Source organism: Stegastes partitus, unplaced genomic scaffold (genome assembly GCF_000690725.1).
Source record: "Stegastes partitus isolate 25-593 unplaced genomic scaffold, Stegastes_partitus-1.0.2 Scaffold355, whole genome shotgun sequence".
Classification (NCBI taxonomy): Eukaryota; Metazoa; Chordata; class Actinopteri; family Pomacentridae; genus Stegastes; species Stegastes partitus.
Genome location: NW_007578086.1, coordinates 424616 through 439492, shown reverse-complemented (window position 1 = coordinate 439492; position 14877 = coordinate 424616). Strand labels below are relative to the sequence as shown.

The 14877-nt window shown below is 38.6% G+C and overlaps 1 protein-coding gene across 1 annotated transcript in view; it reads right to left on the bottom strand.

The window, feature by feature from the left end:
• apba1a (amyloid beta (A4) precursor protein-binding, family A, member 1a) overlaps positions 1 to 14877 on the bottom strand; it is a 37820-nt gene that overhangs the window by 3080 nt on the left and 19863 nt on the right. Inside the window, exons 5-9 of the mRNA XM_008284346.1 lie at positions 10441 to 10473; positions 4262 to 4348; positions 1090 to 1275; positions 805 to 984; positions 250 to 462 (exon numbers count right to left, since the gene is read on the bottom strand). Of these exons, the coding sequence (XP_008282568.1) occupies positions 250 to 462; positions 805 to 984; positions 1090 to 1275; positions 4262 to 4348; positions 10441 to 10473 (699 nt within the window). The remainder of the gene's footprint in view (positions 1 to 249; positions 463 to 804; positions 985 to 1089; positions 1276 to 4261; positions 4349 to 10440; positions 10474 to 14877) is intronic.

Genomic DNA, 14877 nt, shown 5'->3' with positions numbered 1-14877 from the left:
AATTGTTTTTCTTCTTTTTTTTAAAATAACTTTTTCCACCATACGCATCCACCGCCTGCAAATGCTTGTCTTTTAGTCTTAGTGCTAAAACATTATATCTTCCATTAAAAAAAAAATACTTTAACATTTTTTATTTTGTTAAATCAATTAACTCAAGGTATGTGCAGTGGTTGGCAAGAACCTTGCCCCTTTGCTGCCTGTGCACTTGTATAATTAATGTGTTTATTAGACATACTGTCATGCATATACCTTTATGATACTCTGGCAGGTGGACAGCGGCAGTCCCACCAGACTGGTTCCATTGATTGACATGATCTGGTCTCCTATGTTCAGTCTGCCAGACCTCTCAGCGGGGCCAGCATGCATCATGTTGGCAATGATGACAGTGGGTAGGATGGAGCCCCATCCACTCTCCACAATAACCACACCCAGAATCTCCCCTTTAGCTTTCTCTATAAACACCTGCGGGACCAGCAGGTAACCCGCAAGAAAAACAGCACAAAAACATTTTTAAGTGAACTTTTACTTTACTTAATACAGCTTCATAAGTTTTTATGTAAAAACTAAATAAATGTACATATTATGAACTACTCTACTTGTCGTGGACACTGCATTGTGTACCAATACGCATTCATATGAATGTGACTGACAGCAAATCTTTGAAACCAGGTAGTTCTTAGCAGCAACAACTGTAGTAGTGGTACAGAAAAAGATCACTGAATTCATAGTATAGCTTTTAATTAAAGTAAAATTACTTTAAAGGTCCAAGTTCAAAGATACTTATATAACACACAGCCTACTTACATCTTTGCAGTTCTCAGACTTGGAGAAGTGGATGAGGTCATCGTTGTACATGTCCTGAGTGTTCAGCAGGTCACTGTATTCCTTCTGGCTTAGGTCCTCAGGGTTAATGCCATTGGCTCGTAAAAATTCCTGGTAAGCCACACTGAAGGCCTGCCCGATGGATTGGGCAATCAACTGGGCCTATAGGACATTGCAGACTTAGAATGTCTGACATAATTGTAATATTTTTTTTTATATAAGCTTGTGGTCATTTCAGACTAAAGTGTTATTTACTGTTGGACTCACATCCTCAGATTCAAACACATGGCATATCATCTTGTACTGGCGCTTGCTGTCTTGACCTGGGTCTGAAGCCTCCACATTCTCCTGAGAGTCAGGTCGAGGCATCCTGCGCCGGGCCATCAGAACCACAATGTTACCTATGTCAGCAATGTAGGAGATGGTCTGCAAAGGGTGGTCCATCATGGTTTCCTTGAGGACAAAGAACCATTGACAGCCCTTATATAAATCTGAGGTTAGAAATCTAACTGATAACCATACATAGCAAATTTAACTTACCCCAAACACGAACACCTATAGGTTCATATTTAAAGTATTCCTGTCCTTAACTACATCTTAACAGAGCACTAACACAAATCTTTTTCACAATTTACTGACCTCTTATTAAATAACAGTGCGTTTGCATGATTTGGGCCTTTTTACAAATTAGAAACAGAAAGACAAACTCTGTATCTGACTTAAAACACACAACACTATAATAGTTGCTTTTGACTACACATACAAGCTTGTGTGTGCATGATGCACACTTTCTGCATTAACACTGGGTACCTTAGGCACTAGCGCTACACATCGAAAACAAAAAATGAAAAACTATGAACCATGGGAGCAGTGGAAGTGAAATAAGGTCAGTAGCAAACTATAAACCATTTATACCAATATGTTTTAAAGTCTGAAGACTTAATAAACACATCACCAACATTCATGTGAAATAATAGGTATATCTCATGGAAGTTGCTGCCTTTTTTAGATATTTGGAAAAGCCAACATTTGATTCTTTTTAAAGTTGTCTATAGCTTAAAGTGGTATATGCAAAACTTAACCTAGTGGTATGTCTAAATCAAAAACCATGAGGAAAATTCGATTTTTTATGTAAAAATATCACTAACATAATATTGTTTTTTGGAAAAAGTAAGTGTTTTCAGGAGTTACTACTGCCCACTTCAGCAGAAATGATTCCTTGCAGGTGTTTTGCATAATGGTCCACTGATATCTGTCAGGAGCTCACTGAAACTTTTGACCATTCAGTCTGCAAAATTCCTTCAAATGCAATATGGTTAAGGACTTTCTGGCATGTGCTGCCCATTTCAAATCCATCTATCCATCCATTCTCTATAAACCACTTAATCCTCACTAGGGTCGCGGGGTTCTCCAGCTTCCTCCCACACTCCAAATACATGCTAAGATTAACTGGTAATTGTAGATCATCCGTATGTGTGAATGTGAGTGTGCTTGGTTGTTTGTCTCTAAGTGTAGCTCTGTGACAGATTGATGACCTGTCCAGGGTGTCCCTGCCCCCCCCCCCCCCCCCCCCCCCCCCCCCCAACTCTAGTGAGGATTAAGTGATGTATAGATAATGAATGGATGGACGGATCTTTGAATGTACTACATCCCAAATTTGTTCAATGAGATTCAAATCTGGACTTTGACTTGGCCAGTCCATCAGTTCCAGAACTCCAGATTCTTTTTTTTTTTTTTTGCACAGCTTTAAAGTTTGCTTGGGCTCATTGTCTTGTTGCTACATGAACCCATGACCAATCAGATTCAGTCCAGAATGGATTCCATGATGCACTAAGATGCTGTGGTAGACATTCTTGTTTATGATACTGCCGAATCTCCACTGTGTTTCACTGTGGGTGCAATGCATCTGGCATTAAAATGCTGTCCAGCTTTTCTGCAGATATAAACACAACGATGCTGACCAAAGAGTTCAAACTTGGACTCTTCTGTCATCAACAGTCCAGTGTTTGTACTCTCTGGCAAATCTGAGGCATTTCTGGATGTTTGTAGGCCTTAAAATGGCTTCTCAGCAGCTCTTCTTCCCTCTAAGCATTGTTTCATCAGTTGTCTGCTTAAGGCCATTCTGGAAACTTTCTCAGACTCCGATCCAGAAGTATTCATCTATGCCTGAACATCAGCAGCGGTCTTCCTTCTGCCTCTAGTCCTTAATATCTTGAGGTGTCTGACATTTGCTTCAGCTAACTTTGGTTTCCTGCCTCTTCCTTGGAGTATTTTGTAAGTACCAGTCTCAGCAGTTGACTCCAAAGCATATTTGGCCACACTGTGAGAACACTTCATGTCTTCCCCTATTTGTCTCAGAGACCATCCAGCAGCATGAAGTTCTTTAATACTGACTCTTTCATTTTCAGTGAACTTTCAATGTGTTACCATTTTGAACAGGAATGAGGAATTTCGAACTGAATTCACCTTTTTTATACACAAATCTGAGCCGGCCCACTGGGCTTCTCTGGAAGTCAGAAATTAATAAAGCTTAACATTCAACTACTAAAGCAATTTATCTGTTCAGCAATGTGAGTACATAACTATATTTTGACATCTTAATCAAGAAATAACAATGTGCTATACTATTTTTTTTTTTGCTTTTTTTGTAAAACAGTAAATTTAAAAATTCATAGATGACAATAATAATTATATTGTAGAATTAAAAATATCATTATGGTTAAAGAGCTTCTACATACTAGGTTATTAACCATTACAGAAACATAAAAAATGATGTTGGCAATTACCAATGCTGTTAATCTAGGACAGCTGTGGCATAAACCTCACAGTGGGTCGTGGTCATTTAAATTTGTTAACCACTGCATATACATTTTTGTTTTGTTTTTGTAGACTGTGGGACTATAAGGAACTGCATTTCAATTTCTCTGTTTGTACTGTACATGTAGAGATATTGACAATAAAGTTTGTGTTTACTTTGATATGATGCAGAGGTCATAGTTTAATCAGTGACTGAGGCAGCAACTCAATTTCAAAAAGTGCTTCAGCGTGCCCTTTAATAGACCTGCTATGATGAAGTTTTGGGATTCTTGGAGACTCAATTTTGCATCAACCAGTCCTGCTCTTTAACTGAATTTGCAGGGGCAGGCAACCTTGGACAAACTCGCAGCATTTGTGAGCACCTTGTAGAATATTTTCCTTAAAGTAGAATGACTTATGTCAAATAATTTGGAGATCTTTAAACACCCTTCTTTTTAAATACTATGCCAGACCCATAGGCATTCGCAACCTTTTTTCTGAAGGCCTTATAGATCTCTTGCTTGTTGACAGGAGGACACTGTGCCCTCCAATTGCTAACTGAAAGCAGCCCCTAGATATCAGAACTTTAATTAAGACAAGTTGCAACCACTGACTGTTCTGGAACTCCTATTAAAGTACGTACCTGGGAGTCAGCGTTGAGCACTTTGATTCTCTGGGTAGAGATGAACAGATCCACCTCTGTCATGGGCTGAGGCTCACCCTCAGAGGCCTACACATATAAACAACCACATTCACAAAGCAATATTAAACATACAACATTCATACAGACATAAATGTCTCAATAAAACAGAGTACACAAGATAAAGCAAAAAAACACATTATATATCATATACATAATAGCTGCTAAATAAAGAAATTAATTAACCCAAATGCTACTAGTTTTTTGTTTGTTTTTTGGTTTTAGGCCCATTAATTAATAAGTTAATAAGTTTTTCAACTGTTTTCTGAATGCCTTCATTTCAATGCAGTATACAAATGTCGTAGCGTGAGCTCCAGTGAACATCCCCTCTTCTTTTGTTACAGTGAAAATAAAACTTTTGAGTTCTCTCTTCTAACACTTTACGAACAAGAAAGTGACATAAGTGCATTTCCCAAAATATTGATATACTCCTCTAACGTATTCTCGCAGAAAACAACAAATAATAAGGAATTTAAACAGTTTGTTTTGGTAAAAGATCTGCAATGATGAAAAGTAAATCAATTTGCTGTAAGTCTCACGGACCATCACATACGTGTCATCCAACAAGGTTTACATTTGGCTTGACCTCTTTTTGTCATTAAAAATATTTAACAATGATAAGAGTATTCTAAAACTGTTTTGTATAACAAACAAAGGCAAACCACAGGCAATGCATGAAATCTGTGGGGGCTTAACGCAGAAATGAAAGTAGTTAGAACCTGTATTCTTTATAATAAAAGACAGAGTGAGTCATGTTTTACTTTATGGTTGATTTTAAATTTATCAATAGTAAAAAGGATGATTCATCTGTTTCACAGTAGGATATTGTGCCACATGATGCCCTTTCTTCCAATATAATATGAAAATATTTATTCCTGTGAGTATGTAAACGATAAACTTCACTCATGTCAACCAAAAGATCTCTAAAAACAAACTTTCTTGATGTCAGGAAAATGGACAAACCTTCCATATTACTGAAAGCATACAGCAGCATCTAACCATTATCTGTTTCCTTTTTCTTATTATTCACATTCTTAGTATCAGGAACAATGGTATAAAAAAGCTAAATCAGGTGCTTTTTACCTGTTGTATCTTTTGTTTCTGACCACAAAAAACAGTTTGCAACATGCCCAGCAGACTTACTCATTGTTTATTTTCATCGTTAGTTACTGTATTGTTAGGTTTCGGAAACTGTCTTTCTTTGGGTTTAAATATTTGAAAAATGGGTTTGAAGTTTCTCCTCCACTTTCTGGTTTACCAGGTGTGACAAGTCCCACCACATATAACAAATGACTGGTTCCCTGAAACACGGTAAAAGCTGGAAAGCGATGCATTACACTGCAATGACATGTTAATTACAAATGTATTTGTTATACGTTACAAGCAAATGTAGAAAATAAAAGTATAGTATACAATACAAACATAGTTTAGTTGTGTAGAAATGTAATTTTGTGGGGACAAGGCTCCTCACTGCAGCACATACTCTTTTGGTTATTACAGATTACTGTTGCTCCTGGCAGTTTGCTGTCACACTGTTCACCTTGAAATTCTGCTGTTTATATATATTTGAAAAGAACCACACCCACTCCAGCATCTACCAGTAGGATCTCAGTCTACATTTTCCTGGTTCCAAACCCAGATTCCAACGCTATGGAACGCTATGTAAAATGTAAATAAGAACAGAGGACAATGATTTGCAATTCCTCTTCGGTCTATATTTGATTGAATACAGTACAAAGACAAGATATATGTAATGTTTAAGCTGATAAACTTTTTTTTTAAATACACCCTCATTCTTAAGATGATGGCTGCAACATGTTCAAAAAAAGTTGGTTACCACCTTGGTGCGTCCCCTTCTCTTTTAACAACACTCAGTAAGCAATTGGGAACTGAGGACACTAATTGTTGAAATTTTGAAAGCGGAATTCTTTTCCATTCTTGATATAGGACTTCAGTTGGTCAACAGTCTTTTGTCATATTTTGCGCTTCACAATGTGCAACACATTTTCAAAGGGAGTCAGGTCTGGACTGCAGGTAGTCCGGTCTAGTAGCCATCATCTTTTACTATGGAGCCATGCTGTTGTAACACAAGCAGTATGTGACTCCGCATAGTCTTGCTGAAACAAGCAGGCACATCCCTGAAAAAAATGTTGTCTGGATGGCAGCATATGTAGCTCCAAAATTTGAATGTACCTTTCATCATTAATGGTGCCTTCACAGATATGCAAGTTGCCCATACCATGGGCACCAACACACCCCCTGACCATCACAGATCCTGGTTTTTAAATTTGGCGCCAATAGCAATCTGGATAGTTCTGTTCCTCTTTTGCCCGGAGAACACGGCGTCTATGACTTCCAAAAGCAATCTGAAATGTGGACACAACTCCCTTTTCCACTTGCGTTATTCCATCTCAGATCTGGCCCAGAGAAGTCAATGACGTTTCTGGATGTTGTTGACGTATGGCTTTTTATTTGTATAGTAAAGTCTTAAAGTTGCACTTGTAGATGCAGCGACGAACTGTGTGAACTGACAGTGTTCCTGAACCCACGTAGCAATATCCATTACAGAATGATGTCTGTTTTTAAAGCAGTGTTGCCTAAGGGATCAAAGGTCATCGGTATTCAGTATTGGTTTTTGACCTTGCCCCTTACATGCAGAGATTTCCCCAGATTAACTGAATCTTTTGATGATTGTTATGAAGTGTAGACAGTGAACCCACTAAATTTTTTGCAATTTCCCACTGACAAACTTTGTTCTTAAACTGTTGGACTATTTGCCCACACAGTTGTTAACAAATTGGTGAACCTTGCCCCATCCTTGCTTGTGGCTGACTGAGCCTTTCAGGATGCTCCTTTGCACCCAATCATGACCTGTTTTTTGAGCATTCCTCAACTCTCTCTGTCTTTTGTTGCCTTGTTCCAACTTTTTTGAAAGGTGTTACTTGCATCATAATTCAGAATAAGCATATATGTACAAAGATCAATAAAGTTGATGAGATAAAACATAAAATATGTCTTTGTACTGTTTTCAACTCAATATATGTCAGAAAAAGATGAGCAAAATATCATAATCTTTCATTTACGTTGTACACAATGTCCCAACTTTTTTGGAATCAGATTTTGTAATATTATTACTCCACACTCCATGTCGTATGGAACTTGCCGCCTCGTTGTTTTGAGTGAAAAGGTTAGACACTAAATACGTATGCTATACAAATATGATTTAATGCACTTGATGTATTTCAGCACACAAGTAAGCATGTCCATGATGCACCTCATTCACCGGGCACAGGATGCGAATGCTGCATCTATGTTGAATAAAAAGGATTTTAAGTGGAGTCTCAGGGTAGTGTGATGTTAGGTAGTCTTAAATTCTAAACAAATTCTGACTCCTGGATGCATTGTACGAGTTGTGTCAGAAAAGTTCCTGGACTGGTGTCACAAAATATATATTTCAAATCCAAACTACAAACTAGGAGTTTTCCCCTTCAGATGATCAACCAGCATGTCTACAAAGAGATCCTGCAGCATTTGCTTCAATCAGTGCCAAGAAGAGGCAAGAGTTGTGGCAGGACAAGTCGTAGCTGCTTCACCATGACAACCTGCTCACAATGCCCTGAGCATCCAACAGTTCCTGGCTGAGAAGAACATCACCGTGCTGCAGCAGCCTCCCTTCTCACCCCACCTGGCTCCGTGTGATGTTTTCCTCTTCCCCAAGCTCAAGGGGGTCATCAAGGGGACCCGTTTTGAAGACGTGGACAACATCAAGATGGCTGTGATGATGGAGCTGCAGAGAATCCTGGAAGAATCCTTTCAGGAGTGCATGGTGGCGTGGCAGAGAAGGCTGAGAAAGTGTGTTAGACTCCAGGGGGATTGCTTTGAAAAGGAAAACTTGTAGTTTGTAGTTTGAATTTGAAATATATCTTTTGTGACACCAGTCCTGATACTTTTCTGACACACCTCGTACGTGTTAGCTTTATCTAATGTCAAAAACTGACCTTTTTCAAATACTTAATAACCAAAGTCCATTTGCCATGAAACACATGGTACATTTTTTAGAGAATGCTAAGACTCATAAGTCATGTTCAAAGTTCTTTAAACAAGGATAATTTTTTAGGTGAAGTTCAGGAGCTGGACTACACCTCAAACACTCCCCTTCTTTCAGAAGTCTATAAATTCCTACAAGCCCTGCTCACTTGTTTATCCTCATTTGCTGAGAGTAGATCCACAGAATACCACATTCCCCACTAAGCCGTAGGCTGTCCTTATAGTCAAATCTAAAGTTAAAAAAATTACTTACATTTTTTCAATTGTTTCCACCATGGACCTCTTGCACCTCAGCCCACCGGACCTGAATCTACCATCAGCAAAAACCATACCCAGGTGTCCCTAGAGATTAGGCCAAATGCCAGTGGGGTCACCGAGGAACCATCACCCAGTCGAACACTCCATTTCAATTTCAAGGTAAGCTATTTCAACTCTTTGAAATTTATTCAAATCTTAGCAGACCTCTCGTACTCAAATACAGGAGAATTTGACTGCAAGGAACAAGGGTCAAGTTGGTTGTTGACACCTGTTCCTCTTTCACCTTAGACTGTTGTCATATTCTCTACATTTATTTTCTGACCACTCTGTCTGCACTGAAGCAGTTTTGATGGTGTCTACCTGAAGGTTTCTAGAACCCTTGTAAATCCATGGGTCTTTGGTCATCACAAGTTTATCAACTTTGCATTTGCTCCAACTCTCAAGATCTGCGCAGATCAGTCTCCTCTCTGTTCTTAGGACACTTTACTCTGGTTTTGCTAACCAAGGGAAATGGTAATTATACTCAATGAAGCCGCTGCTTACCTTACTTCTCATCAACATCACACTTATATTCTCAGTTAATAAACAATCATGTACATCTCATTAATGATGTGATCCTTGTTCTTTAGCATTTGTTTTTCCCAACAGGCACTAGTTTTATTTACAAGGAAAATTACAAAGTCTTTGTGACACGGTAACATTTCTGCACATAAATTAATAGTTTGTGTCCTCAAATAAATAATTCTGGCACCTGAATTAGATGTGTACAGCTAAATCTTAATTCATACCTGGGACCACAAATGTATAAAATTTTAACATCAAGAAGACAAGGACATGTGTCACCTCTTTAGTCACCTTAGTGAACGTCTACACAAGAAAAGGGCACTGCTAAGATCAGTTTAATTTATGTATGATTATCTTAGTCCAAAGATGGAGCAATGGCTACATTGCATATTACGTAGCTCATGTATCCCCTCAAAAGTCCCACCGAAAAGTGGAGTCTATGTTTACCCCCAGGAGGTTGTTGGTAAAGTTGCTATTGTGATTTGACCTACAGTAAGGGAGGTTGCAAGTCTGCAGTCCTGACACCAAATCATACTAACTTTGATGAACCTCTGACTTTTCACTTTGTTTCCTCATGTAGTTTGGTCAACAGATATCGTTACATCACCAGCAGTTCTTTGGGACAGTGTAAAGCACTGCTGTGTATCTATAATCTACCATAGAACTGGTAACACAGCTATAGATTCTTATTTTCACATATCAGACCTCTGTCTGTACAAGTAGCACAGACATTTGATATTGCACTTTGTCATCTAACTCTGGCTTGGTTGGCAGATGAGAGGGATAGGTTTATTATGTGCCATATAGCATCACTACAGATTTAAAATCAGCTCCAGAGATAAGAAGCACATTGATTACAACCACAAATGCAGTAAGAAAGTGTCAGAAAGATTATGGCTGTTTCCTGCATCCAGCAAACTGAATTCCTCAGATGACAATTAGTTTTCCAGTGTGGCAAAAAGCATAGTATTCCAAATTAGGAAGGTAACAAAATGGCTGATATGCAATGAAAAAAATGGCAAGGGCAATGGAGAAAAAAACAGGGAAGGGACTACAACAATGACCACTGTCTCCAACAAAGCTAGCTGCTGGATTCAGGAAAGGCTGACAATTCATCAGAATGACCAAACACTGAAGAGGAGACACATGACAGAACAATGATTCACAGACAGACACAGATAAAGACATATAGCCAAGCAGAGGAAAAAGCGTGCTTGGCAGTGAGTAGGCAAAACAGATATGTAGTACTGCACCTTCGTCCTGTTCTGGGCTAATTTCTGGGCCGTCTGCCAGGCATGGAATAAACCAGACAGGAGAGTTATGGGTTAGAGCAATGCAAAGGAGAGCCTGACTACATCACAGAGAGGGAGGTGGGGATGGGGTGTATGTTAAAAATAATAATCTTTGTCTATAGTGCCCCTGCTCTGGACTTTGTTGTTTTGAGTGGCATGTGTGTTATTGTTTGTATGGTTGTGTTTGTGTATTTGTGTCATGAACATCACTGGTGTGGATGCCTAGAAATTGTAGACACTGTACACCCCAATAGCATTTGAAGATAAAGGACTATGCTGCAGGGCTTTAGGCTAAAGAAGTCAGACAGCTATTAATGGAAGTTCCTACATGGACATTTGACTGAACCATTTGCAGGAGACCATGACAGGAGACAGTTTTTGAACATAAAGTAGAAATTCTAATACCATGCTGTAGCTCTCTAACAGTACAGGTTTGAAATATTGTGTAAATGGTAAAAAGATACCCAGATTATCTATGTAAAATAAAGAAACTGCTGCAGTAACCTCTAGGTAAGTACTGGGGAGCCACTTGAATGTGTACATGGAATTTAAATTAATAACAGTAGTTCGACAGAGCTGTAAGAAGCTCATGAGTTTTGTTTGATGATACTATTTCACAATGTGGTCATTGGTGCCACATTTTGCAAATACAGTTGAAACCAGAAGTTTACATACACTGCATAAAAAGACAAAACCTCTCTCTTTTTTAAAATCACTGTCTGACATTAAGTCAGACTAAACTTTTCCTGTTTTAGGTCAGTTAGGATTACCAAAATTATTTCTATTTGCTAAATGACAGAATAATGAGAGAGAGAATGTCCTATTACTTTCTTCAAAGTCAGAAGTTTGCAGACACTAAGATTACTATGCCTTGAAACTATTTGGGAAAACCCAGATGATGATGTCATGTCTTTGGAAGCTTTGATAGGTTAATTGACAACATTTGAGTTAATTGGAGGCACACCTGTGGATGTATTTTAAGGCACACCTCAAACACAATGCTTCCTTTTGTGACAACATGGGACAATCTAAACAAATCAGACAAGATATCAGAAAGAGAATTGTGGACCTCCACAAGTCTGGTTCATCCTTGGGTACAATTTCCAGATGCCTGAAGGTTCCACATTCATCTGTTCAAACAGTTATACATAAGTACAAACACCATGGGAATGTCCAGCCATCATAGCGCTCAGGAAGGAGATGGGTTCGGTGTCCCAGAGATGAAGTGTTTTTGTGAGAAATGTGTGCATCAACCGCAGAAGAAAAGCTAAAGATCTTGTGAAGATGCTGCTGCAGCTGGTAAGAGAGTGTCATTATCCACAGTGAAACCAGTCCTGTACCAACATGGGCTGAAAGGCTACTCAGAGAAGAAGACATTACTCCAAAAGCAGCATAAAAAGACAGACTACAGTTTTTAAATGCACACAGGGACGAAGACCTTCATTTTTGGAGACATGTCCTGTGGTCTGATAAAACTAAAATTATACTGTTTGGCCATAATGACCATTGTTACATTTGGAAGAAAAAGGGGGAAGCTTGCAAGCCTGAGAACACCATCCCAACTGTGAAGTACGGGGGTGGCAGCATCATGTTGTGGGGGTGTTTTGCTGCAGGAGGGACTGGTGCACTTCACAACATAGATGGCATCATGAGGAAAGAACATTATGTGGAAATATTGAAGCAACATCTCAAGACATCAGCCAGGAACTTAAAGCTTGGACACAAAGGGTCTTCCAAATCGACAATGACCCTAAGCATACAGCCAGATTAGTTACAAAGTGGCATCAGGACAAGAAAGTCAATGTTTTGGAGTGGCCATCACAAAGCCCTAATCGCAATCCTGTAGACAATTTGTGGGCAGAGCTGGAAAGGTGTGTGGAGCAAGGCAGCCAACAAACCTGACTCAGTTTCACCAGTTCTGTCAGGAGGAATGGGCCAGAATTCATCAAACTATTGTGAGAAGCTTGTGGAAGGAAACCCAAAACGTTTGACCCAAGTCATTGAGTTTAAAGGCAATGCTACCAAATACTAAGGAAATATATGTAAACTTCTGATTGAAAGTCATAAAAAATTCTCTAAAAAATGTTCTATTATTATTCTGGTGTTTAGCAAATAGAAATAATTTTGGTAATCCTAACTGACCTAAAACAGGAAAAGTTCAGTCACATCTAATGTCAGATAGTAAGAAAAAAAGTTTTGGTTTGTTTTTATACAATGTTTGTAAACTTCTGGGTTCAACTGGATTGTGCAGTATTGCACATGCAATAAAAAATGCAGCAAACCCTATAGAATCTGTGAACCACCTTTCCATGAGAAGCAGGACATCATTTCCACTGTGATACTTTCAGTTGAACTCCTCATCAACTTACAGTATTGAACAGAAATGAGCACACCTCTGTTTGATATCACTTAAATATCAAATAATTCAAAATTGTATCACCTTTCAATAATTGCATTGTTTCTAAATTGAAAAGTAGAATATTACCTCTTATGAACAATCCAAAACACAGACCCAAAAATCGACCTCAGTGCAACAATAGTGAACACACTTGTAATCACTAACACATACGTTGGAGAACCTGTAGTTACTGAAACAAAATTGAGCGCACTTGTGATTTGTAATTAATCTAACTGCATGAATGTGGTTAGAAAACTAGCTGGTAACACCAGAACTGTCTCAGTTTTGGACCAATGGGCTGTGCCAATCTGCTCAGTGACATCGTAGCTGTACATGAAAAAGAATTGCCACAGGAACTGAAAACTCTAACTGTGGGAGATCAATGACCTAATAATCAGTCAAAACACAGTTGCAGCACGGGTATAGGACAAGCCACTGTACCACTTATCAGAGCCGAAGTGGTCATCCTAAAATGATATCACTACCAGTGTGATACTTCCACAATTGAGCTCTGAAAAACATATGGAAAAGCGCTTCAGACTTGAAACAGAGGGTATTAATGGAAATCAGACTTTCTGTGACAGCTCAGACAGTGTGAATGACAATGCATAATGTGAACCTCTATGGGCAGGATCCTATAAAAATGAAATAAATAAATAAATAAATTTAAAAAAAACCTTGCTTTCTCTTTCACAAAATTGCAAGATGATACTTTCTTTCTTTTTTTTTTTGAATACACACAAAAAAAAGCTTAATGAATATTGGGAGTACATTATTTGCTCAGATAAGACCAAGGTAAATTTTGCTTATATGTGGTTCAGAATGTTTGGCATGAACTTTGCCAGGACTACCACAGTGAACGCATAGTCGTGACAGTAAAGCCTGGTGGAGGAGATGTTACAATATGTGGCTGCATGAGTGCAACTGTGGCATTAAAGATGACATTTATAGATGGCACCACAAATACCTGTGGATATACCAAATACTGGCCCACCAGATGTAAGGTTACCAGGTTTATAGAATAATCTCCATAAATCACTCATTGAAAATCGGTGCACCACCTTCAATTAAATTAAAACAGACTGAATCAAAATATCATGTTACCACAGTCCTTGAAAGGAAATGCTTTCCTCTGTGTGTGTCTTTGTAAGCCAGTGGTTCTTTTGATCCAACCCACTTATTAAACTTACTAAACTCTTTGCCCCACAGAGGACAGCTGAACCTCCATTGTAGGATGTGACATGGCTGCTGTTCTAACTGAACTATTACAGAGTTTGGTGGGTCTCTGCCGGTTGGAGCTGGTGGGCGAGAGAGGACTGGGCAAGATACAAGAGCTGATGAGGAAAGAGCCAGTGAAGAAAGAACAAAAGGGGCTCTGTGGTTTTGTTTCTGTTTTGCGGATGGGTGGTCCAAGTCAGGTTACCTAAGGTGATTGGAGGAGCAGTCTGAACATTTACTTTTCAGAGTATAAGTCTGTTTAAATCACACATATGAACAAATTCATCTGTGGTGCACCCTGTGGTACCTACAGCACATAACAGTTTTGACAGAAAAAAAAAAGTCTAGTTGTCGGAGTGTTACCTGACTTGAATCCAATAGAGCAACTGTGGGGCATTTTAAAGAAAAGGTAGAGCAAGACTTCTGTAGTATTCAAAAAATAAAAGATCTGAATATCAGTATGGAGTGATGTACTGACTTTTGTTGCACTGAGTTCTAACTGTGGGGCCCCTAATTTTTAAAATAGCAAATGTAAACTGTTAGTATTTAATTTGACATCAGAGAACCTTGATACCCTGTGGTTCAACTTAGAAACAATGCCATTACCATAAAGTGACAATACTGAATCATTTGACATTTAAGCACGGGAGTGCACTCCCTTCTGCATATATACAGTCATGGAAAAAATTATTAGGCCACCTTTGTTTTCTTCCTGCTTACATATATCTATGTCTATATCTATCTATCTATCTATCTATCTATCTATCTATCTATCTATCTAT